At 42.0% G+C, this 26,463-nt stretch overlaps 1 protein-coding gene, 1 long non-coding RNA gene and 1 pseudogene across 3 annotated transcripts; 2 read left to right on the top strand and 1 right to left on the bottom strand.

Moving 5' to 3' along the window:
• Window positions 1-58: 58 nt before the first annotated feature.
• On the top strand, window positions 59-4,854 carry LOC127332911 (glucan endo-1,3-beta-glucosidase 4). 2 transcript variants are annotated; one of them, XM_051359242.2, is made up of 5 exons: window positions 63-492; window positions 1,043-1,153; window positions 1,363-2,619; window positions 4,356-4,383; window positions 4,470-4,854. In XM_051359242.2, exons 2-5 carry the CDS (start codon window positions 1,072-1,074, stop codon window positions 4,594-4,596), a joined length of 1,494 nt encoding a protein of 497 aa, XP_051215202.1. In that variant the 5' UTR covers window positions 63-492; window positions 1,043-1,071; the 3' UTR covers window positions 4,597-4,854. The 2 variants fall into 2 exon arrangements, with proteins under 2 accessions (XP_071682148.1, XP_051215202.1); XM_071826047.1 differs by lacking the exons at window positions 4,356-4,383; window positions 4,470-4,854 and adding an exon at window positions 3,868-4,043 and having other exon boundaries at window positions 59-492.
• Window positions 3,055-4,148, bottom strand: LOC127332914 (uncharacterized). The gene is made up of 2 exons (XR_007870764.2): window positions 4,038-4,148; window positions 3,055-3,526 (listed from the first exon to the last, which is right to left on the bottom strand). It is a non-coding gene; the product is annotated as an uncharacterized lncRNA (long non-coding RNA).
• Window positions 4,855-4,998: 144 nt separating the features above from the next.
• On the top strand, window positions 4,999-10,112 carry LOC127332913 (uncharacterized; annotated as a pseudogene).
• Window positions 10,113-26,463: the final 16,351 nt, after the last annotated feature.

Genomic DNA, 26,463 nt, shown 5'->3' with positions numbered 1-26,463 from the left:
AGATCGTTCTTTATATTCCCCCAACCGTCTTTCTCACGCTCCTTTTTCCTTTTCTAATCCATTCTCCGTTCTCCCAACTTGGATCTGCGACACACGGAGCCCTCAGTCAAATCTCCGCATTTCTTTACTCCCGTCACCACCCTTAAGAACGTTTAGTTAGTAGTTAATTATGAGCCGCTAAGTTAAGCTCCCAAGAAGCAGAAGCCACAGAGCCTCCAAGAACAGAGACAGCTCACACTCACTAGGATACGCACAGCTCCAAGCCCCTCCTCGCATTCTCTGGAAGCGTGCGCCGCGTGGGAGGAGAGCTTCCCATTCTCCCCGCTGCCTCGGGAGACCCCGGTGTGTCCGGTTCTTGCTTACTCCGGAGGAGGAGGAGCGTTTCTTGCTTCGTGCAATCTTCGCTCTTGCGGCGATTTCTTCTCCGTGTCCGTGGAGCGTGAGGGAGGAGGAAGAAGGAGTGCTCTTCTCTGGGGACCAGCAAGATTTCAGGTGGTTCGTTTGCTCCCTTTGTTGCGGTCCTGTTCTTGCGATTGCGATGTGGCCATCTGTTGCGATTTCTTGGAGTGAGTCTTGTGCTCGCCTGTTCGCCTTCTCTAATTTGCCCCCCGAATTCTCCCCCTCCCAGTCTCTTCCTCTTCTCTTCATAGTTCGTCTCGGGGATTCTCTCTTTGCTGCGGGGAGTGAGCAGTCGAAATCAAATTAGCACCACTCATTTGCTCCGATTTGTTCGCTCTACTGCTCCAATCTGTCCATCCATGGGTCGATCCAGTTCTTCTTGGTAGCGCACAAGTTCGATCTGAGTTATACCATGGGGGTCGGTGCAAGGTCCGAGCACAGCTGATTCCCCCCACCGCACTCACACAGACACCCCAAACTCCGATTTATAAAAATGTGAATGCATTGTTACCATTTCTCATCATTTCTTTATAATGGCATCTCGCACCATTAATGTTCCCCAAAGATACATTTTGCATTTAAGGAGTTTTTTTTGGGGCAAAATCAGTAGCTTATGCTCATATATGTGGTCTTGAAATTTCAGCTTTGATCACCCGGACTATAACTGGTCAGATGCTTGACCGCAACAGCATGTCGCCCAGGAGATTACAGGCTGTGGTCATGTTGTTAATGCTCATGATTTTCAACGCTTCAGGTACTCTACCACATGAATGTTCTTTAAATTACAATGAGTGCTTTCTACTGTACATGATTAGTGTAGTACCTCATTGTATTAATGCATTTTGATTTCCAGTGGATAGTTTGAGGACAACATAATTTATTGTTCTGAACTGAAGAAAATATAAACTAAATGTAGCATCTAACTTTTCTTCACATAACTTAGCTGTTTTCTGTTCTATGTAGGAGCATTTGTTGGTATTAACATTGGCACTCAGGTGTCAAACATGCCATCACCATCAGACATAGTCTCCATCCTTAAAGCAAAGAAGATTCAACACGTTCGCTTGGTTAATTCAGACCATCAGATGCTAGTTGCCCTTGCCAATACTGGAATTGAAGTGATGGTTGGGGTGCCAAATGATCAGCTGCTCCGTGTGGGGCAGTCTCGTCCAACAGCTGCTGATTGGATTAACAAGAATGTTGCTGCTTACCTTCCGGCGACTAACATTACATATATTGCAGTGGGTGATGAGGTTCTTACTGCTATCCCAAATGCAGCCCTTGTTCTAGTACCTGCATTGCAATTCCTCCAGTCGGCACTTTTGGCTGCAAATCTCAATACCCAGGTGAAACTTTCGAGCCCCCATTCAATGGATATGATCACAAAGGCTTTTCCTCCCTCTACTGCCACTTTCAACTCGACATGGAGCTCAGTTATGTCCCAGTATCTTCAGTTTCTGAAGTCTTCAGGGTCTGCGTTCATGCTGAATGCTCAACCGTATTATGGCTATGTGAAAGGGCAAGGCATTTTCCCTTTAGAGTATGCCCTGTTCCGATCACTCAATCCCAACAGTCAGATTGCAGATCCCAACACTAACTTGTTCTACACCAATATGTTTGATGCTATGGTTGATGCTACATACAGCTCGATGAAAGCAATGAATTTTACCGACATTCCTGTTATGGTCACAGCTTCTGGTTGGCCATCACATGGTGGGCGAAATGAGCCTGCTGCTGATGTTGATAATGCATTGGCCTACAATAGCAATCTCATACGCCATGTACTAAATAATTCTGGTACACCTAGCCAGCCAAATAATCAAGTAAGCACATACCTGTTTGAGTTGTTCAATGAGGATCTTCGGGCAGGACCTGATTCAGAGAAAAACTGGGGGATTATGTTCATCAATGCAAGCGCCGTGTACTCATTGACATTTGAAGATGTTGCTACAACCACTACAGATTCACCTGCTTTACGCGGGATGTTTTGTGTGGCAAATTCAAGTGCACCCCACAGTGCATTAAAACAAAGCTTGGATTGGGCATGTGGCCCTGGCTCCGCAAACTGCAGTGCAATTCAACCTGGACAGCCATGCTATAAACCAGATGATATTGTAGCTGTTGCTTCTTATGCCTTCAACGATTATTATCATAGAACACAAGCAAGTGGCGGTACATGCAACTTTAATAGCACAGCATCAATGTCGTCTACTGATCCAAGTAAGCTATTTTTTTCTTGATTATCCATTTCTTAGCTAGTAGGTAATCAAACAAACTGCAGAAATCGTTAAATTAACAGATGTAGGTTTCAGCATTCCCTTATGGTTGCCACTTCATGCAAAACCATTATTCTTGGTTGCAGCACCAAATTTGACATTTCGTATGACTTAATTTGATTACACCTTATGCAATCTTGAGCAATCTTTATTGCTCACCCATCCTCTAGTATGGGAGAATCGGAATTTTTTGTACTTATGATGTGCCAATTGTGCTGCAGATTATTTTCCATTTCACCCTAATCATCAGACATCATAGCTCCTTCGATTTTTGCTGTTTGTTGACTTAAGCATTGTTATACTCATTGTCTTCCATTTTATTGTTTTCTAAGCCCTTTATAATTTTCCCTTGAAGATATGTCGACTAGTCTGGTAATAGTTTTTTTTTTTTTGAAAGGTGTTTACTATATATTACCCAAATTCGTTCAGATTACATTCGTGCATCACTTGTTCCCTAACACAAGTTGGAACAGAGTAGTGCAAAACACCACTAGACAACACAGACCGGCTATAAGCTGCTAACTTGTGAGCTGTCATGTTCCCATCTCTGTTGACTTTCACTATCTTGAGAGATGGAATAGTGTCAGCCACGAGGTGATTGCTTCATCCACAATGAAGCAAGCTTGGGACCTGTCCAGAACATGATTGGAAAGGCAGTCACCACATATTGACAGTCACTTTAAAGTACACTAGGCATATTAAGGCATGCAGCAATGGAGAGGACTTCCGATGCCGCCTTGACTTCAGCTTCGGCAGCATTATTGCAGCGATCGATGGGGCTCCAGGCCGATAGAATTGTTTTGCCTCGTGATCACGAACAATAGCTCCCCAATGTGTAGTACCTGTTTCAGCTAGAAAAGAAGCATCAGTGTTAATTTTCATCCAGCCTGGTTGAGGTTTACACCAAGCGGCCTTGCATATTTCCTTCATTGGCTTACTCTCTTTGGGAATTTGTTTACCAACTTTGCCTTTCCCTTTTCTATCACAAAAGAGCATCTCCATTTTTACTCTGCACTGCAGTATTAAAGTAATTTTTAAGAAGCAAGCAGAAGTAGATATCTTGTCTTCACCATCACCAAAAATGGAATTATTTCTAAGGTGTCATGCCCTCCACCAAATAAAGAGCAGTTGGCTTCTAGTGTCTTCTTCATGATTTGCAAGGATGTTAACCACCCAGTCATGCCCCGTGTAGAACAACTCTTCCTCCTTGGGTATTTGCCAGAATTCTCTCATGGCTAGACGCAAGGCGAGCTAAGCAGCTCAATATTTTCAGGTTTGTGCAGTAGTTTCTGCCAGTGTACACAGACTCAAAAACTTCTACACAGATGACGATTACTTCAGTAAGATGTGTGAAACATATACCTGTCTATCCTCTCACATGTTAGAATCCACATGATTTTTACCAGGCCTTCTTGTCATGTGGCATTGACCATCCCAGGAGGTTGATTTGGTTCAAACAGACCTGAAAGTAGCCCAAATATCTGGCAAGACAGTATAAACCATGTTATAATACAAAATGAAAATGTTTATTTTTATCTGTGTCTGTCGATGCATGATTAAACATATAGATAAATCCGAGGCAAATCAAACTAGGATGAGTACTAAGAGTTGCACATAAAATTCTTGCTATTATCCTGTGATATGACCCTAATTCAAAATTCTCCTGAATTAAACTTGCAGGCCATGGCACATGTATTTTTGCAGGAAGGTGAGTCAAATTTCCTCGATGTTGTTGCGCTGTTCGATCCTTTTTTGTTGCCCTATATTGATAATGAGATTTGGTTCCATCTGCAGCACCGGCGCCAATGGCAGTGGTGCGGCTTCCGGACCTGTGAGCCAAGAGAGCTTTGCTTCACACTATCAGTCTTGCTGGTGGACTCACCTAGTCGCCGCCTTGCTGCCCGTTGTACTTCTCCTGTAAAACATTGTAACGTTGGATGAGATGCACCAAAATTGATGTGCGTCTCGTCATTAGATAGCGTAGGGAGGCCATATCTGTCGAACTGCATTGAGATCGATGACATGTAATATTTTGTTGTCCTAGAAATGATTGAGCAAAGATGTGCACCAGTTGTGGGAGGCTTCTTTTCTGAAAGTTCCAAATTCAGTGTAAATGCCATGCATATGGCTTATTGGCTTTATTCATGAACTGTCATCCTAAATGTCTTTGGTCAGACAACTTGCTACCGTGCGCCATCTAATTTATCCCTTCAGTGTTGAGAGATCTGAGTGCAGTTGATATTCACCTTTTCTATTAGAGGGAGAGAATTATGGCAGGATCACCATTTTATAGAAGATTATGGCAGGAAATCTGCCAGATAATAGGTGAACTGCCGACAGCCAAGTCCAGAAAGGAACAGTTCAAGCCCACTATGCGAAGCCGCCAAAGGAACCAAGAAGGAAAAAATCCCCATTAACCAATTCTTGCCTAGCAACCAGACGACACTCCTCTCGGTCGGCACCCTAGCGTGGCGACGGCGGCCGGTGTGGGCGTGAGGCAGACTGAGGTGGTCGGCTCAAGCGCGCCGGGGAGGGCTGCAGCCGAGCGGCAGGCAGGGATCAGGAGGTGACGGCGCGCCAGCTGAAACGCTAGGCACTGGCCGATTAAGGTTCGTTTGGAACTTTGAGGGATTGCGATTTGTGAATTGTAAATTTGTGATGCAGTTCTCTCACTTACAAATTAACGTTTGTGCAGTTTTGCTCTGCCACTGGCCGCAGTCATGTCCTCTTCATCCTCTTTCCCCACCTCCCGCTTCCCCTTCGCCGCCGGTGGCTCCGGCGCCGGAGGCCCGGGCGGAGGCGGCGGCGGCGGCGGGGGGAGCAGCGTGCGGCCGTGGGGATCTAGCGGAGGGACGTCGGTCTCTTCGTCGGGTAAGCGGATACAGAAGGAGCTGCTTGACCTCAACGCTTCCGACTGCTCCGCCGGTCCCAAGGGCGACAACCTCTACCACTGGCTCTCCACCATCATCGGACCCCAAGGTATGTATGGTTTGTCCTCCCCGCTTCCTCCTCTCCATTAGCCCGTCCAACACAGGAAAGGCTCTTCATAACGTTAATTCTACTTGTTCAAGTTGCTATGAGTTCCTTCTATCGATGTGATCAATGGGGTAAGGATCGCCTTATGAAGTGTTTTTGGTTTAATGAAGTAGTATCAAAAGACACCAGTAATTTGGTTTAATGAAGTGTTTTTTTTCTTTTCTTGCAGGATCGCCTTATGAAGGAGGAATATTTTTCCTTGATATCATTTTTCCACTTGACTATCCGTTCAAACCTCCAATGGTAAGAACTAATAAATAACCTTGGTTAGCTCTTGCTTATGTGGTGTGCAACTTAGTTGAGTTAGGAGTGCAGCAATATTCCCCTAGTATAAAAAATAAAATGTTAGATGTTGCAAACCTAAGCTCTTAAAAGGAATATGAGATTCAGTTGTTGTAACTTTATATACAACTGCCAAACAGAAACTCAGCTGGGACTCAAAATGGTTGGTAACACTCTTCATAGATGATGGCATGAAAATCATGTTAACAGAGTATTACCAAAGTGGTAAAAATATAAAATTGTAAGTAAATATAAGGAGGAAATGTATCATAATAGTCCGCCAATCCCCAAAATTCTACGGTCCACTACCATAATTCACTAACTAAACCTAGAAATAGGAACTGCGTCGAGCTCTCATTCAAGGATCAAGATCTTGCAGAAGCAACACCTCGGAAGTTCGGCAACCATGAAGAAGACAGCAAAGCCTGGTGAATAGAAAAGAATGACGTAAAAGCGAGTTTATTTCACTGCTAATTAATGTTCCTTTTGTTTCTTCTGAAGCGACACTATGCATCTTCTAGATAGAATGCTGATTACGCGGAAAGAAAACATAACGGGAGTGTTTCTGTTTCACAGTTGGTATTCAGTAAAAAAAAACTATGCGTGGTTGCTCAGATGTTGTTTTCCTAGGTGTTCTCCTGATCTATCTTATGGTGCACTTTTAGTTGATGCTTTGTCGAGAAAAGACTTTGCGGAGAAAGATTTCGTCCACCAGAAGCCTTGTTACTATTTCCTTGAGATCACTTTTATCCTTTGTTGACATATTGTTTGTATATTGGCATATGTTGGCTTAGAGTACAAGTCTATGTGATGTTATGCAAATTACAGAGCCTGATATACATCTCTGTCTATTTAGTGGTCATATATCAGTATCCATCTGCTGGCCATAACCAACTAACACGTTTTGGAGACCCACTTATTGCCTTTGACAGATGATGCCTTGGTGGTAGGTTGAGATGTGAGGGTTCAGTAACAGCCAATGTTCATTTCCAGATCTCAGCAATAGAACAATGTTAATACTTCTTTCACCTACCCCACAGCTGTACAGTGTGCTACATTAACCATGACCAGCACATAGCGCTATGCATAAACCAAATTCAGGTCACCCCAATAATTCATAGTCCAAGTATATGGCAGTAGTATGTGATTTTTATCAAGGTTTTAAAAGGAAATATGACTCACTTATACTGTAGCATATGCACTATACAGGCTATGTCGTGGTGATTTTGACAGGCAATGATTGTCTATTTTTTTATATTTGGCATCCATTCCTTAAAAGTATGCTTACGTTATTTCACCTACTAGTCTAATGTGTTAAATTCCAAAGCTGGAATCCACTACAATATTTTAGTACTGGGGGACCTTAACTTACAGTGATAATTGTGTTGTCACTCTTCTAGGTCACTTTCAAAACAAGGATTTACCACTGCAATGTTGATTCCACTGGGATGGTGAGCTTGGAGATTTTGAAGGATGGCTGGAGTCCAGCGTTAACTATTTCAAAGGTGCTACTGGCGATCAAAGCCATCATCACAAATCCAAATCCATGTACGCTCCCACATTACCAGAATCATTTTCTGAACTACCTTGTTTAAAACTAAATCTTCTATCTAGTGTCTACATGGTTATTGCTTCATTTCTACTGGAAAGCCTTACATTATGATGTTTTTGTCTGTGCAGACAACCCACTTGTGGAGAGCATTGCACGTTTGTATTTGACTGACAGAACTAAGCATGATGAAATAGCTGCTGAATGGACAATGAGGTTTGCAAGATAGGTAGTCATGTCTGCAACCAACAAGATGAGTGACTCTGTAAAGGAATAATCTCTTACGTAACCTGAGATGTAGAACATTGTAAAAGGACCAATACACTGTTTATTCTGAGTTGTGACATATAGATGTGTTTACGACATTATTTTAATGTTAGCTATTACGTGCAGGATTGGCTTTATACTTGTCAAGCTACCTAGCTATTCTTTAGAGTTGGTTCTTTCATTTTGTGAGCCATATTCTGAAATGCTATTCTTCAGGCCATGCCTTTAGCACATATTTATTTGATATACCAGTGTGATTTGTTCAAAGGAAAAAAGCATGTCAGCATGAAATTTCATTGGCCGAAAACTGTGCACGCATTATTAAACTATGCAGTCAAACTGTGTGAAGGCTTGGCAGTCAAATCTTTCACTTAAAACCAAATTTTGCTAGCTATCAGTTTCCTAGGTTGTTGGGTATGGCTGTAATCACAAAGGGATGTTCTTTCTTTCTGAAACTCAACCTACTTTTTATCATTCCTTGTACAGTCTGATTATGGTATTATTGTCATCCAACATAGTACGATTGTGGTGTACTAAAAGTTGGACAAAGATTTTAGAGGTTTGAGGCAGAATATCTGTCCCTTCATCCCTTGCTTACCAATGCTAACTTCAATCTCACTTCATGTAGGAATGAAAGGCTACTGAGACAGGTACTGATCTTTTAAATGAACAAATCAGACTAAACCTTTGAAATGGACAGTCCACCAGTTCACCTATTCACAATACGGACTGCACACCTCAACATATCACTCGACCTATAACTCCTTCATCCCACAGAAGGAGCAAACAACTCTTTCCAGTGATATTTTCCCCAAATCACAAACAATGGCCACTGAGGTTGATGTGAACAAATCTCGCCGCTTCGATCGTGGCATGTCGAGGCGAACACGAAGACCCGCGAGCCTCGTCGCTAGTTATGAAGATCAGTATATGCCTCCCCTGGCACGACAGCTACTCCAGGAAGCCAGGTTGAAGAGATTGTTTCAGTGCGAAGATGCAGAGCTGCAGGCACCTCAGCCATGTGATGATGCAGAGCAGCAGATGGAGATTCTACAGGCGCCACAGGAGTTTGAAGTTATTGAGAAGAAGGTACCAGAGCAATATCAAGATCACCAGGAGAAGAAATCCCTGCAATTTGAAGATGAAGAGGAGAAGGAACCACAGCCACACCAAGATGAGGAGCACAACATACCAAAGCAATATCAAGATGAGGAGTATCAACCACAGAACTTTGAAGATGAAGAGGACGAGAAGAAACCACACCAGTATCAAGATGAAGAGCAGAATATACCAAAGCAATATCAAGATGAGGATAAATCAGGGCAGCAACACGAAGATGATAATGCGCCAGAGAAATCCCTAGATGAGGAACAAAAGGCACCAGAGCAAGACCAACAGAAGGTGGATGAGCAGAACATACCAGAGAAAGATCAAGGTGAGGTGCAAAGGACAGAACAGCAATACCAAGATGAGAAGGAACTAGAGCAATGCCAAGATGAGAAGCAAAAGACACCAGAGAAATTCAAAGACGAGGAAGAGAAGACAGGTAAACAATGCAAGGATGATGGTGAGAAGACATCGGAACAGTATCAAGATGAAGAGGAGAAGACATCAGTGCAATATCAAGATGAAAAGCAGAAGGAACAGAAGGGATGCCAAGGAACGGATCAGAAGACCCTGGTGCAACATCTAGAAATGCCGTTCACGCCACTGCCTGTCGGCAACATGCCTCGGCTTTCCCTTTTGGAGCTGATACGAGAGAAGCAGCTTGGCACTGGAGAACCAAAAGCTACCAGCAACTTCGGCTACGGGGAGAATGCCCATGCTTCTCATAGAGCCCCAGGAGCAGCAGCCGGTGGCACAACATTGGCTATGGTGATAAGGCGACATGATGGAGGGAAGAAGCCGACGGGAATCATCCGCCGGTGCGTGAAGGCCTTGAACCAGATGGTCAAGGCTAAGCATGGATCCAAGAAGAATGTACCTTTCAAGGAGGTATGAATACTGGTCCACACTCCATAGTTCCTTATTAAATTCTGGACATCCAAAATAATGTACTATTGTGCAAAGACTAAATTTTGGGCATGATGCAAGATGTGCAAAATCTGTAAGGAACTCCACAGCAAATCCTGCCGTCTACCTAGAACAAATATGTTATCTGAGATGTCGTCTTATGGCATTTGATCAGTTATGTGTTTACCCAAATGATGTACCGGAATCTGTGTAGATCTAGCTCTGGATGTATGTCGGAAAGTTTTATTGTATAGAAGTATGGGCATGAGAAAATTGCTCAGTTCTGCCGACAGTTTCTCCCAGATCAGCAAGGTGCGTTGGTGAACACTCCCTTTCTTTCTTTTTGAGAGTCACGCCCCTTTTGATTTTGGTATATGATTAATGTTAGTGGAGGAAAAGGTGGGGAGAAAGAGGGAAATCTGTGAGGCGGTTGATTTGATGATGCAACATGTGTACATCACATAGCTCTGCTCTTTTTATGATCTACATATCACGAGCTTTGATCTTGTCTACCATGACCAGGGCAAGTATTCTTTCCGAAAGAGCCGAGGGTTGTTACCACACCGACAGAGATGTAGGGCCACAATGCACATAATCTGGAGCATCTGTCGGTTTGGTAGTCTTTTGGAATTTTGAAAAGAAATTCTGCACAGAGTTAGGGCCACAATGCACAGGATCTAGATGGTCTGTCGGTTTGGTACTCTTTCGAATATTGAAAAGAAATTCCGCACAGAGTATTAAAGGGACAAAATGGCTCTACAAAGAACCTATGAACTAATGATGCGTCTCTTTAAATCTGCAAATTTGGGAAAGTATATTAGAAAGTTGAAAGTCACCCTCTAAAACAACATAATTCTTCGAAAAGAAACTAACTTTCAAGAAAATGGTAAAAACCGACTTGGTGAATTCTGTGGCCTTTTAAGCACATTCAATTCCTTAAGAATGTGTTCACATTTTTCTTTGTTAACAAATTATGGAAGAACTAATGTTGTGTAATTATCCAGTTTAAAAAATCAACTTCCATAAAGCGAAATATTTTGGTTTGGTCAAGCCAAAGAGATTGAAGATCAACCCAAAGAACTATTTGGTTGTGAAACGGGACTTTTCTTTAGGTATCTAGGACACCCCTTTCATTATCACTAGCTCCTGAATAAGGACCAGAAGTAGGTTGAGTTTAGAAAAAAAGCCTCAACAACTCAAAAGGTAAAAATCCAAATCGGCGATGTACTCTAGTTTACCAAAAATAATATGTTGTCCTTTTTGAGGTAGCTAAGGGGCCGCAAAAAAGGATGGAGTATTGTAAGAATCGCGATTATGTTATGCAATTATTCAACTTTATGATCCAAAATGAGTGGACGAATTCTGCAATTCTACTTAGTAGAATATAAGATACGGAGTAATACAGTTCAGACTATTATGATCCCACGATTTGCGCTGCTACCACAGGATGTCCAATCCAATTCCTAATCGCCATTCTAACGACCTTGCTCGAGGAGGCTCCCGATCTTCACGGATTGAATGACAACTAGCAAGTCTATGCTAGAAACCATCCAACAACAAACATCAATGCGCAAGACTTTTGGATCAAGAAGAACTCAAGTCAATTTAACTCTTAAAGTGGAATTGTTTCCTACTTGGCTGGTCCACGGTTCTCACGATCGAAGAGCAAGGTTTGAACAAAGGTGTTGCCTTGGACTCCACATGAGGAGAGGTTTTGTTGAACTACACAAGGGGAGCTTTCATCATATCTTATCTATCCCTAGAAATGAAAATGAGAGGGGGTATTTATGGCCCCATACCCAGCCACAAGTCATGTGCCTCGAAATAGAGACGCGTGGGCATTTTTCCCTTTTGTGCATGCAGGCACGCTGGATGGCCTGGTACCCCGTATATCTCGCACCCTGTTTGGGTAAGATCAAATAGTCGCTCGTAGTGTTTGGCCTCTCCGACCGAGACCCATGCGGCTCTACATCATGAAACATCCGATCAGAGAACACTTCTTCCTATGCATCAATGTTTCTTGCCTAGAATGAATGACCTTGTTCTTCCTTCTCTTCCATGCCTCTCTTGATGTCTTGATCTATCGAGTGTCCTCAGCTTCCTCATTTTCTTCCATCCTTCCCCTCTCAAAACCTAAAGGTGCATAGGAAAGAAGTGTCAAGTAGTGTATCATGATCAAGAGTAGTAGTTGGGCACACGTAAAGGTGAAGATTCACCTTCGTATGACATGTTATGGTCTTGGCTTGGCAAATAATTGTGTCACTTTTAGTTTTGGCACTTGACATGGTGATTCCATGGAGAACACTATATCATTGATCGGTGTTCTTGAACTTGATATACATCATGTACATGTACACTTGATCCGTTGTGAAATTCCTTTGTTCTCTCATTGGAAGATCTTGTTTCTTGGAGTTCTGGGTTAAAACAAACACGCTAGAGCTCACCCAAAAGTATCCCTCCATAGTTCTATATTTGTCCAGATGTCCTTGAGGAGTAGACAAACAAGAATTGGTACCTAGACACATATTAGATCAAGAAAAAAAATGTGTGCTTGGTAGATGAATACATCATGCATCATCATGTTTTCCTTCATTTGCATATCACCATCATATATGAGTAAGTACTTCGTGGGGGAGTACTTTGTGGGTTCAAGATGGACAATTCAAAGGTAGTGAGATGCCCACTAGCAACTTATTTAAAGTTGAGCACAAATGAAATACAAAATGTTCTTTCTTGCTTTTCGCGTGGGAGTTCATTATATGTTATGGTGTGCACGAGGTCTAACATTTCTCATGGGGTTAGTAGTGTGAGAAAATTTGTGTCTAACCCAGGAAACAATATTAAGGAGATGTGAAGTGGATTGTGAGGTATCTCCGGGTGACATGGGTATACCTTATTGGGCATGTGACTTTAGTATCCCTGGTACATATTCAGGAAGAAGCGCATGAAACTAGAAGATTGGAAGCATTCGAAGCCCAGGAATTAAGCGTGTCGAATAAGGAAAGGCCTATTTAGGAGCCGACAAAAACACAGCCTTATATGATTACTTGTAAACTGAACCGAACTGGACTCTGAGACCTAGCCTCCTATAAAAAGGCTAGGAGGAGCCATTAGGAGAGGGGAACAAAACAATTGCTGCAGCCCTAGATCCGTTCTAGTATGACGGTGACTTAGCCTCATAATCAATACCGCGTTGGACTATCTTGTTTGTCTGATCAGCTGACAAAACCACTAGCCTTCGTTGGACACCTCACTCCCTGAAACCCTAAGTCCATATCCATGGACATTGCCGAGATTAACCCTCATCACCTGCGAACACTAATGTGAAGCTTTGCTTTGGTAGTATTGATCCCAAGTCGATTGCATTTTAAGGTGTGGACACGTCTAGGGATGTTGATAGTAAGAACTTTACTTCAAGTTACTTAATTACCTATTAACGAGGAACATCGGCATGGCAAAGAAAGTTGCAAAAGTGTGTCATTTTTTGAGATAGAGGATATGCCCCAGCCTCTAGATCGATAGATGTGTACGTCCTTCTTTATTATTCAACACAGCTTTGAGAAAAAATCATACATAAAAAATTTGAAGGCACCACCCAACTACAATGACAAAATCATGCCAACATGGCTTTGTGCCATGAGAACGTGAAAACACATCATCAACTAGGATCCGGGAACATCGCATACCCGGCGACACCCTCTAAGCGAAACATGAGGGCTCATCTAGTCTAGCAGACTCGTAGCGAGTACCTCATGCACACGCTATAGAAGTCGTCGCCTCCATCGATCTGATGAGCAATCTTTAGGGTAAATATCCACATAAACTTCGCCGTTCCTGCCATTGATGCCACCACGACGCTAGAAAGCGCCTCCCTATGCGTGACCATCGTCACACGACGGCCGCTGAGACATCGTGGCACCATGCCACCGAGACTCCTCGCTTTAGATTGTAGATGACAAGCCGCTCCACCTTTGTCTCCACGAGATAAACACGCGGAGACGGATGCCCAACACCAAGTCTTTCACACATCCGTCTAGCCGATGAATGTCCCCAAAGATGATGCCCCCACGGGGCGATGATGCAGACTCGCCATCATTCGATCTAGGAGTCCCCCATAACGCCTCCAACGAGGACTACAACGCTCACGGGCGCCACCGTCAATGGTGGATTCCCCCAGGTTTGAGGTTTCCCCCAGAAATAATGGAGCGAGAGACGCCCCTAGCATCGTCTCCAACGAGGAATACGGCATCCACGGTGTAATATCCCAGGTTTAGAGGCAATACAATGAGAGAACACCAAAGTGTGCATTGCATCCATGCATAGAAAATCCGGGGAATTTTCGTGCTTTCAAATAAAACTTGTCACAGTAACTGAAGTTTCACTTGACTTGCTGGAATTAAAGTAGATCATCAAGTCAAGCACTATAAACTTCACTGTGATCTTTGCTAAAACCCTATTTTGGGTAGAGATGGTTTGATCTACGGGCTAGATCAAATGGAATTAGCTTTACAACAAACAACACCTTAAGTAAGGGTCAATTACAAGATCTTATAAAAGATCTCAACATGACATTCCTTACAATAACACATGGATAATTATTTAACTATAAAACTAAGAACACAATTAATTAAGAAACTATTATATACTTATCTTTTACATGTCTTTTACTTAATCAATACTCTTACCATGATTCACATGGTACATCTTTTCAACTACAATACTTGAATCCATGTTTAGGAGATTCATATTCATTCTTCGTCAACTTTTGACCATTCAATCTAGTTCATTCAAACCTACTCCTATTAAACCTCAGAAAATGGAGAGGATTATCTCTATATGTATATACCATCCATTGAGTAAAACCTAGGTTGATATTTAAACCTTATCCAAGTGAGGTAATTGTTGATACTAACTAATGTTACAATAAATATAAGTCAAGTACTAAACCCTAATTGACCTAGCTAACACTTGATGGTAAGTAAGAATCTATTCATGTAGAAATTCATTAGGAGGCAAGTGTGGTGATCATTACACCTTGGTAATGCTCATAAACCCTAGAGGAACCCTACCTATCCCAAAGAGCTCAAGCTACATGTGTATACTCAGGTATATGGCCCAATACTTGATCTTGGGGAGGAGAACCATGCTTCACCAATGAACCATTTTAGGACCAATAATTTGATCATTACAAATTGGGTGATGATCATAAACCCTAATAATTCAGATGAATGTTAAAAGAGGCATAATAAAGAGAGAGTAGTGAGGGATCAGTTGATAATGTCTAATGCATGATCTTACCTTATACATCTAGATGATAAGTTAAACCTATATGACAAATAGATCTCATCTACCACATGAAATAATAAGAATATCACTATTAGTTAGACCTAGACCAATCCTCCTGCCTTGAGTGTAGGAGTAATAGCATTGACTAAACCTTGTATATCCAAACACTAGGGACAACCCTAGAAATGCCATGATACAAGAATTCTAACTAAGTGAGGAGGAATAACCCTAACCAATTAAACATAAACCAAACTCATGCTCATACCCAATCCTAGTTGTGTATCACATGAGTGATCGCTACTCCCTCCGTCCTAGAGTGTAAGTCACATTCCCGTTTTCAGGTTGTCCTGCATATGAGGCAAATAAGGCACAATTTTGCATTAATTGGAGTTAATTAGCGCATGCATGCAGCCCGCAACTTCCTCTCCTCGACATGCAGCCATGCGGGAGACTCACTCCACCATGCATGCAATAATTATGAGGCTGTTTTTATTGGCTGTTGCAGTTACGAAACATCACAGCCCGGCCTAATTAATCACAATTTCTGCCCGAATCATGTTACGCCTTGGGCCAAGATATTAGAGGATTGTGACTTACACTCTAGGACAGAGGGAGTACTAAAACTCTAGACTACATTTGAATTCCAATCCAAGTACCACTTCGAGGGATAAGTAGAACTCTACCATGCCTCATGCCTATTTATATTGCAATTTAATGAAGAGTATGCAAAAATCCTAAACCCTTTCACCTAGGATCCACTTCACATAAAATGATATGCCCTAATTTGTGTATCATGGATCACAAGTATAACCCAAGCCATATATACTTAAGGACTAAATGTTATTTGGGGAGTAGAGTGAAACCAATACCAAATTCTACTTTGCTTTCCAAATATCTTGCTTAGTGAACCTAATGCAATAGTATTTTATAAAATAGAACCATCATATAAATAGTTGATTTAACCATGAGGAATATAGGATCTATCCTAAATAAATTAAGCTCAAGCTAGTTAATAGAGGTTGGTGACTGTATAGTTTATATCACCACTCTTCTTAAACCCTAAGAACCATCATCCACATAAAATCATAAACTCAACTCATTCTCATTACCACTTACTTTAATCACTAGCCATAATTAAAATATATGTGAACAAGTAATGTTGTTAAGCCCCTGGAAAATCTAATAAAATGTTTATTATGCACCTGTTATAAAATTCAAAACATTTAAACAAATTTGACTCCTAAATTAAAAAAAGCAATTGAGTTGAACCCCTAAAATTTATATCTATTTGGAATTTTGAATTGTGCCTCACAAGAACACAAATTTAATAAATTATTAAATCTTGTTTAAAAAACAAACTATGCAGTAAGCCTCATTATCAAGTCATATAAATATTCAAATATTTTATAACCTGCAAAACAAAACAGAATTCAAATCAGATTCAAATAACAAATTGAAAACATAAATAGAAAAGAAGAAAAAGAGAAAAGAGAGAAAGGATTACCTTACCTGGCCGAGCAGCCCGTGGACAGCCCAGTAACTAGCCCATCACCACGCCACCTTGCGCAGAAGCCAGCGCGGCCCGGACCATCGTACCCCTTCGTGGGATAAGAACGAAGTGGACGATCTTCGTCTTCCTCTCACGGGGAGGCGACAACACGATGTGCCCAGGCCACGTCCCGGACGATTTCGTGGACTTCACGGAGGTCGCCAACCGTGAGGAGTCTATAAGTACCCCCGAAGAACCTAGCATCTCGTTTCCTTCTCTTCTTCTTCTCGAATCTCTGGAAAACCGAAACCCTAGTCTCTCGGACCACCACCCCTCGTCGTCGATTGGGGAACCCCCAGGCCTCGCCGTGGACGCCATTGAAACCACCGTCCTCGACTCACCCAGCCTGCAAAAGGAATCGAGCTGGAGCGCTCGAGAGCGTCCACGCCAACCACGTCTTCTCCGACGCCGGCCACCATCGCTGTCGTCAATTCGGACCACCTCAAGTGTCAACACCTGGATTTTTTAATTCCAGATGCCTATTATGCCATACATCGCAATCCCAGGAAGATTGTTTTTGCGAGACATAACAGTCGATATCACAGAACATTATTCATTACAAACCATAATCATCTTACAACAAGGGATCTCATGATCCAATCTTAAAACAACAGTTGATCTAAAGATCAGATACAAAACACATAGCGGAAGAAACATAGTAGCGGTCCATCTGTTCCGCAGGCAACGCTTGGCGTTGGGAGGTGGTCCTAGTTATCATAGACATCCTGCTGTCCATCTTCCTGGTACTGGTGCTCCTCTTCATAGTCTGGCCATTTGAATAGCCAGGGACACATCCATGAGTACTTTATAAAGTACTCGCAAACTAACACTAATAGAAGTACTAGTAGCTCTAATACGGGTTCTAAGCTTCTAGGTTTATTTGCACAAAGCTAGTTTTATTTCATAAACACATAGTAGTTAAAGACCCTTTATTTGCCTAAAATTACTCAAGTGAGAACATCAGTGTCATTCCCACAACTCTGTTGTGATCAAGTCAAATTCATCTTTCAAGTCACAAGTCATTTTTAGAAAACATCTGACAACCGAACAATACTGCCATCCCACTGTCCATGACCGCGGACGCGGCTATTCGAATAGTTTAACACTCTGCAGAGGTTGTACACTTGTGCCACAACTTTTGATTGCATTCGTCAGGGATAGCCCTGAATAATCATACTCAGTATGCGGATCATCAACCATTAACCTTTTACTGACATACCCTAGTATTGTCACCTCCCCTATGAGCTTGGCCTCCCAGCGATGGCGATCTGCCATCCTGGGAACTGCACATGGCTTGGGTAGGACATTCATCTCTATTTCACGTCATTTCACTTTTCACGAAGGCAGCCTCGGCATAACCCCTATGAAGCTTGTTCAGAGGGAACCCATACTAAAGTACATAAATTTCCAGTTAAGCCCTACCCAGTATCAGGTATTGTGGGGGTACTCTAAAGTTGGAATGGTATCGCATCCGAACCTAACCATCCGTTTTGTCAAATTCACCTTTTTATTCAAAGGTCATATTCACCTTCAAAACTTTCAGTAGAATGACTCATCATTCTAAGGTTTTCAAAGTCATTTGATTCACAAATTCCCATCTAGAGTGGTCAATTTTAGTTTTAGCACTAGCAACTAGTCATGAGGGGTGCTAACTAAATTTTTGCCATCTAGGCTAAGTTTGATGCTCTTGCAGTACTCTATATTTAGACACAAGGTCAACTATAAAAAAATAAGTCTTGATAACCAAAGTAAAAGATTAAAAGATAAAACTTGGGCTTGGAAAATTCCTTAAACAAAAGAGTATTGCAAGGGTATCTTGCACTAGTATAGCTTGCATTAGTAGAGCTTGCCTTGGTGGGTACAATGATCAAAATGTTCCTCCTCTTCTTCGTAGAAGACCTCCTCCTCCTCGTAGCCTTCGGTACTAGCGTCTATAAACAGATACGAGGTATACAATCACCAAACAATAATTAAGGAGACTATTTAGCCATAATGGCTCACACAAGATGATCTATTATCATCCCAAGGATTAATACTAGGGTTTCCATTTATTTCCTTTGAAAAGTATTTTCCTCTCATTGAACATTACTAAGATTTAATATCCCCAAATAATAAAATATGAGGCCATGTAGACCAAAGTCATCACCTCACATTAAATTACTTGGGATAGTGATTTAAATGAGATGCTACATCTCACAAGGTTTTATTAATATTTTGCATGATTTAAATGAGCTAGAAAATAGCCACATAGCCATTATTTAGATCTAGCCCATGACTACTGCAACTAAAATTCAATGTCCTTGCATAATCAGATAGACAATAACAAATGTAAATTTGAGAGGTAGAATCACCTCAAAATAATTTATGGTTGACTTTTAATAAAAGTTTGAAGTTGGCATAGTTATGATTTTACTATTTTTAGTGTATGTGATCTGCAACAATGCAGGGGTTGAGGTCTTTTGATTTGCAGATAATACTCTGAGCTTTCCAAAAAATATTTGGTTTACTAAATTTGGCTAAGCAGAACTCCCACAAATTAATTTTGAAGTGGAGCTAATTCACTAAACTAAATAAAAAGGGAAAACTAAATTCAAACAGAAAGGGACGCGCGGGAAACGAACTGGGCCGGCCCAGCTATGCTCACAGTGCACAGCGGGCCGCCTGACAGAGGCCCCCACACATCAGTGGGCTGTTAAAACCCGAAACGGTATGAGCGAGGAGGGCAATTGGATTAGAAGGCGATCGGACGGCGCACGGTCGTCTCCATCCACGACAGGAGGAAGGCGAGCTCTAACCCTACCGGCGGCGAGGAGGGTTGCTAGGGGGTACTTGGGGCTCCGGCGAGGCTCGGCGAGGCGGGAAAACGAACGGCACGACGAAAGCGAGCTGAACGAGGGTCGGGGGAGAGGCTGAGGAAGACGGGAGCATCGCCTCCTTCTGGCTACTGCCGCGGCGAGCTCCGGCCAAATTCCGACGAGGGAGAGTGTAATGTGGAAGGGTGAGGGGTCGAGGGTGCTCAGGGAGTAGGGAGTGGAATGGTGTGGAGAATGAGCACGGGGGAGGCCTCCTTTTATAGGCTCATCGAGGGGCAGGGAGAGGTCACGGTGGCGGATGGTGAGGTGGTGCTACGGGCGGCGAGCGTCCAGGGCGAGGACGGGGTCTTGTTCAGGGCGTCACGGCGATCATCACGAGCGTCATCGCACAGAAAACGGTGGTCACGAGCAGTGGGGAGATCGACGTGTCCGGCGGTACTGTGGCGGATGTCGGCGATGATCACGACGGCGACAGGGCACGGGAGAGCGTACGGAGGTGTCTGGCAGGTTCCTGGCGTCATGGTGATTCTCCTGGCGGGCGCTGATGGCAAGGCGAGGGTTGGGTCAGCGGGCGCGTCACGGCGTCCGTGCGCGTGCTGGCGTCGTGACCATGCCGGTCTCGGCACGCCTGGGTGACGTGGGCGCGTCCTGGTCTAGGCAGAGCAAGTCTTTCCTTGGCCAGGGGCGTGTACCAGCAGGGTCAGGGGAGTGAGGGGTACCTCCAGGACATGGTGAGAGTGAGAGGAGAGGGCAGGGATGATGTGAGGCATGGTGAGTGGCATGAGGTCATGGCATGGCTTTCCATTGTCATGATTCTCTAGTGAGCAGTGGTGCAATGTCATGGCATTGTCCAGAGGGTTCAAGGGAGTACTGAGGATGACAAATGGAGCTAGGGTTTAGGCTAAAACACGCTGGATTTTAGGGTGTGTGCTCTTATTGGATTCATGCACACAAGGTGTTCGACCCAATGGCCGCAAGAGATTTTATTTTGAATTTTTCCAAAATATTTCATGGGTGTGACTCTAATAGTATTTGACATCTCTTGGTGGCATTGGTTTGCAAAATGAGGTTGGTTTGATGAAAATCAAATTTGAGGTGATCTTAAATCTGTTTTAAGGTTGCCACTTTGGATGCTTATTATAAGCATTTGAGATTGACTCAGCAAAGTTGGCCAACTCCAAGTTATTCACTTTCATGTGTACTTGTGATCTGGGCAAAAAGATGATGGTGCTTGGTTTAGAAAAGAATAACTACAGGGGCTCAAAGTAGGCATCAGACTAATAAAATCAAAAATGACCATTATCACATGTGGCTTGATTTTTATTTGGTTTGCTTTTCTTTGACTCAAATGTTATTGTTTTGGGTTCAGAGGTATTTCACACAACTCTAAACAACAATCATAGCAACATCAACACATTCATGCATGAACACTATGCACAAGATTTAAATTAATCCAAGTTTTTGTTGGCTCAAAATTTTGGGAATAAGGGAAAATGATTTTCTTCATTGCTTTGAATTTTTTTTGGATGTTACATCAAGCCTCGCCGTCGAACCCTCGGTGCTCCTGGTGAGCTCCTCAACCTAGTGGGGTGGTTGGTTCGCTCGATTGTGTCCCGTAGCCTCGCCGCACCATGAGCCCGCGAGCACCGCCGTTTCGCTTTGTTGCCGGCCACTCTCCGATGACCATTCGGAGGGGGCGCCGCCACCTTTAGGTTCCCAGTAGTGCGCCTATTCCATTGAGCCCACTCGCGTAGCCGTGGGTGGCCGGGAGCGTCGGCGTCGCCGGAGAGCAGTTCCCGCGCCACGTCTCAATTTTGACTCGGTCAGCCCCACGTGGCAGCCAAAGTGGCATTGGCCCCACTAGTCAGTCACTCGAGTAGCACTAGACCGTGTAGCTTTAGTGTTTCTGTTTTTAGTTTAAATCTCAGAAAATCACTGAAACTTTGCCGAAATAAATAAAATTCAAATTACCTCATAAAAATATAAATAGGATATCAAAATACTCACAAAGATAAATCTTATTCAATAAAAATATAAAATAAAAATGTGTGTCAAAATAAAAATTTAATTATTTTATACTTAATTGTTTATGCCTTTTTCTTTTATCTTTAATTCAAATAAAACTCATTAATTAGTTTGGCTTCAAAAATAAATCATAACCAATCTGTAAGTAAATAAAATCTTAAGGTTAGTTTTCTTTATCATATTTTTATGAACTTAAATATTAATAATAATAATTCCTAAACCTTAATTTGCAATTTATCATTTACTATTTCTTTTATTTAATAATAAAACAAGAAAATGTTAAAAGATAATATTATTTTGTGAGTTCAAAAGTTGTTTACTCAAACATTTTTAATTAGCAAGTTATTATTTTAAAACCTAATCATAACTAGAAAACCCTAATTCCTAAATTAAACCTAAATAGTATTTATCTTAATTAGAAAATCTTTAAAATTAATTAATTCTAATACCATTATTACTTTTGCTTCAAAGTAATTAGTGACCACACCTATATTGCCTATTTGTCATTTTAGGAATTGTATCACAATGTAGCAAACCTAGTTCTAATATAAATAAGAACCGTGATCTTTTTATTTTATGTGATCATCCCACATTAGTTTCAATTCTAAAACCCTAGAGGTTTATCACATGTGATCATATAAGCTTCACCTATACCTATAGAACCCTAGTAAGAAACAAATGAATGCATGATCATGATCTACTAAAATAAAACTAGGTACAAGTCACATAAAGTCATCGTTACATGTCTTCATTCTTGAATAAACTTTATGAAATCAACTAGTGCCTCCTAGGGTAAACCCTAGCTTGTTACTCTCCTATTATCACCATTGATCGCCATTTCTTAATATCACACCATTGGAATCAACTTTAACCATCATTCCTTAGTAGAACCATGGTGATCAACCCTAATACCAACTTTGGACAGCAATTCACCATACTTGCCCCTATTCAACTAAACCCTACTTGGGAAATAATAAACCACCTAGCTTAGAAAACCGATATTGATCACTTAGTGAAGCAAATCAAAAGTTATAGTAACCCTAAGGTCTAACCCATGGTACCACATTAATAACCATCCTCTGATATGATCCCTATAATCAACCATAGTAATAAACCTGCTAATACTTGCTGCATATAGACATATCCAAGTTAAGAACCAATAGTCCTTAATAATGAACTAAATGAACCCAATTGTAAACCCTAGCAGCACTTAGCTTCTATTAACAGTAGTTCTTATTTTTATTTAACATGTTCTTCAAAAGTTATTCTTTTGAAGTGTAAATGCCAATCAAACCATAGAAGTCCTAGTATTATTTGAAATACTTATTAATTCTTAATTAACATGTTCTTTAAAAGTTATTCTTTTGAAGTATAATATAAATAATCATTAACCATGTCCTGTAGAACTCAAAACTGACAACTACTCCTGACTTGTTATGCAACCACCATTCCTTTGTGTGTATGATTGTTATGATGCATTATATCACTTATTTATGCTACAATATCACCAACCCTAATAAGAACCTTGATTGTGAACCATCCTAAAATTGCAACACACCCTAAAGAAATCTTTACAACTTATCCATCCTAAATCATCGAGGTTAGGTTACGCTTGGGACGATTGCATCTCATACTATGCATTATAGCATCTTTTCCATTTCTTTAAACATTGTCCTTACCGGACAATGATGGTATTTCAGAATTTGGAGTTCTCATGTATCGAAGCTTTTGCCTGCATCATCTTGCAGTCAAGAAAGGCAAGTTCATCGCTTTCTCATGTCATTTGATTATTTTTATCAAATTATATACAAAGTACTATACTTATCACTCTTGCATTTAAAAGCAAAGTATTATTTTACAATTATGAATATGACTATGTGGTGGGCAATGGAACCATGATATGTGTTGATTGGTGGAGGTTCCGTTGCATGGGTACTACTCATCTAGGACTAAGTACCAATGTCGTGCAGTGATCTAGCGCCGTACATATCGCGTTAACCATAAGATCTATAATGGCTCTGGGGAAGTCAGCTGTATCTTTTCCCTCTTGCATATCAACGGACTTGATGGAGCCTGGCTGGGTGTTGGGGATAACACTGCAGTAGATTGGGAAATCCTTCAAAATCCCCATCCGTGTGGATGAGAGGCTCTATCGTCTATGATGGATTGTCCATAGTATATCGGGGGTAAAGTCGTATGATCGGGAGAAGTCTACCGGGGATGTACGGATGGACAAAAGGGTGGGTATGCAAGGTCGCGGAGAAGGCAGTGATTGGCTTGGTTCTTATACTGAGCCTCACACCAAAGGAAGTGTGGACGGGGATATACTCTTGGCCGGCAACAAGGATAAGTTCTCTTATAGGAAAAGTAACGCACCTCTGCAGAGTGTATCAAATTGTGGCTGTCACTCCCTGTTCCGGGAAGGGAACTATGAACGCGGCAGGAAAGGAACTCCGTGAAGTTCTGTTCAACCTGTGAAGACTGATGGGCATAGTTTTCAAAATAAAATAAACCTTTTGAAATATTTACGAAAACTTGCATTGCCTATGACTTTTTGGTCTATGGCTGTAGCTAGTGCATGATACACCTATTTCCTAATATGAACTTGCTGAGTACGCCCGTACTCATTCCCTCCCATTTAAACCCCTTCTTAGATCAAGGCACCGAAGGAGAAACTACCGTGGAACTCAAAGACAAAGGAGTCAACTGCAACAAGATGAAGAATCCAATCAAAGAAGTCAATGGAGTCAACTTCTGCATCGGCTAGAATGGAAACTTAGACTAGTAATAAAAGGGAACATTTCCATAAACCTAGCACCTAAGTAGCTAGAGTTCTATAGCAAGCCAAATATCTCTTAAGTTAGGATTAGAAATAAGTTAGACTACGAGTCGTTCTTCTAGAGATTTATTTGAAGTTTTACATCACTGTAAAGTAGGAGGTTGTGTTGATCTTATGTAAACAGTTTGTGTATCCTTCTATAGACATACCTTGGACTCGCATATGTTTCTGTTGTACCACTCTGAGGGATGTAATATGAGTGGAACGGTGTTTCATTTGTGTTATGTCAACGACGTGTGTACTACACCATGCAGTGGTATGCTGGATCACCACACATGGGCACCGCCGTCAATGGTGGCATCCTCACCCGCTTCCGTAGCTGGACCACCATCTCCTCCCGTCTGTGGACCGACGCACTGCACGAGCCAAAAGATCGGCAGCCCGGAAGCTGCCGTGAGGCAGCAGCTAGCACCACTGGTCAGATCCTTTTACACATATGATGAAGACAACCAAAGGTGGAGGAGGCCACATCGTTGCGTAAACAACGCCATGGCCACATTGATGCGTGACCGACTCCATGGCCACGCACACGTCATCCCGAGGTGCCCGCTCAAGTTTCACTGTCGCAGCCACGCCTCCGAGCCGGAGTAGGGGACGCCCCGCCACCGCCATCATCTTCCTGCACGGGCTTTTCTCGGGTGGGATCTGGCGCCGGTAGAAGGAGACATAGGGAGGGCGGCGACTAGGGTTAGGGGGAAGTGGTCGGCAGAGGGAGGGGGCCAATTACTTACATGTATGAAAAGTGTGTTTCATTGACTACAAGTGAAGTTGAATTCCTTGCAGAAATAGAGCAAAAGTTATTATGGCTAAATGGTTTGTTTAGAAAGATATTTATGTGTTGTCTTGTGATAACCAGAGTGTCATTCACTTGAGTAAGAATGCAAGTTTTAATTAAAGGTACAATCATATTGATGTCCACTACCATTGGGTTCCAGATGTTCTAAATTCCAACCAAATATAGATTCAGAATTGGCACACCAAATTGAAAATGTGCACACTCATGACAATGATTTTGATATCTTGACCAACATGGTGACAAGAGACAAGGCCTAAGTATATCGCATGCAATGAAAACCTTGTGTGGGAGGGGGTTTGGGCTAATCCCTATATATTGAGGAGTGTTGGCAACTCAATTGTAGCTCATAAGTCCAACATGCGTGAGCCGTTGCTTCTGTCTCCATCCAACAACCGAGGTGTCCTCTTGAGAGAAAAGGGAGAAGAAGGGGAAACCCTTTTACTCTCATACAATGACGGCAACATGTTGAAGTGTGTTGTAAAGCTCCAGATAATCTAGATAAGACTATGTACTCTAGTTTTTCATAGCGGAAATTTGCATGACAGATCGGTCCACATCTTTTGTTTTTACCTCTCAAGTTTTTTCCACGTCAATCCTTGTGTTATGTGTGCACGATTGTGTTGTTTTCGTTGTAATTTTGTTGGCTGAAACTATTCTCAAAGTTCACTACAGATTCAAGCAGTTATTGGTTTATCGTGTTGCCTTCTATCCCAACAGGAAGATGCCGTTTATTTTTTCCTCCCTAGAGCCTTTTGGTGAAAAGGAGGCGTTGTGCCAGCTACTAATTAGATACTTCTCACTTCGTTCCATAATATAAGTTGTTTTAGAAAATTATTTTAATTTGCTATAAACTGCTTATATTTTAAAACAGAGTGATAAAATATAAGGTTCATATTACAGAGTTTAAAGTTCACATAAGCCCCATAGAGCACTGTCTGGAGGTTGAAGATGAAGAACATCTCAAGAATTTCGTTGCAATTTTCGTTTTTATTGAGTTTGTATTGTTCGATGTTTCTCGTAATGTTATGGTTCTATTCGCAAAAAATATAAAGCCTTAACGATTTATGCTTTAGCTGGCAAGAACATTACCGCCCGGGGCGGGCGTAGCGCTCCTATTCCCCGGCATTCCCCCGGCTTCCGGTCGGCCGGCAATGAGTATTTTATACGTATTTAGCGTGTATTTAACATTGTCTGACACTGTTTGACACTATTTGATCGGGATTCTAAAAATATTTTTGGGTCCGCTTCTGATTACCGCAGCAATATGAAATGAGTTGGCACGGTAGCTGACCAATAAGAGGCTTGTGAACTCCAAATGCAAGTCCATTGGCAT

Source organism: Lolium perenne, chromosome 2, assembly GCF_019359855.2.
Source record: "Lolium perenne isolate Kyuss_39 chromosome 2, Kyuss_2.0, whole genome shotgun sequence".
Lineage (NCBI taxonomy): Eukaryota > Viridiplantae > Streptophyta > Magnoliopsida > Poales > Poaceae > Lolium > Lolium perenne.
Note: the sequence above shows the minus strand (reverse complement) of the source record. Positions and strands in the feature narration are given on the sequence as shown.

Bases quoted from the DNA above. Each gene is read 5' to 3' on its own strand.
- LOC127332911 (XM_051359242.2), top strand. From the start codon at position 1,072: ATGCTTGACCGCAACAGCATGTCGCCCAGGAGATTACAGGCTGTGGTC. The intron at 1,154-1,362 runs GTACTCTACCAC...TGTTCTATGTAG, and splicing joins CATGATTTTCAACGCTTCAG to GAGCATTTGTTGGTATTAAC. The intron at 2,620-4,355 runs GTAAGCTATTTT...TTAAACTTGCAG, and splicing joins AATGTCGTCTACTGATCCAA to GCCATGGCACATGTATTTTT.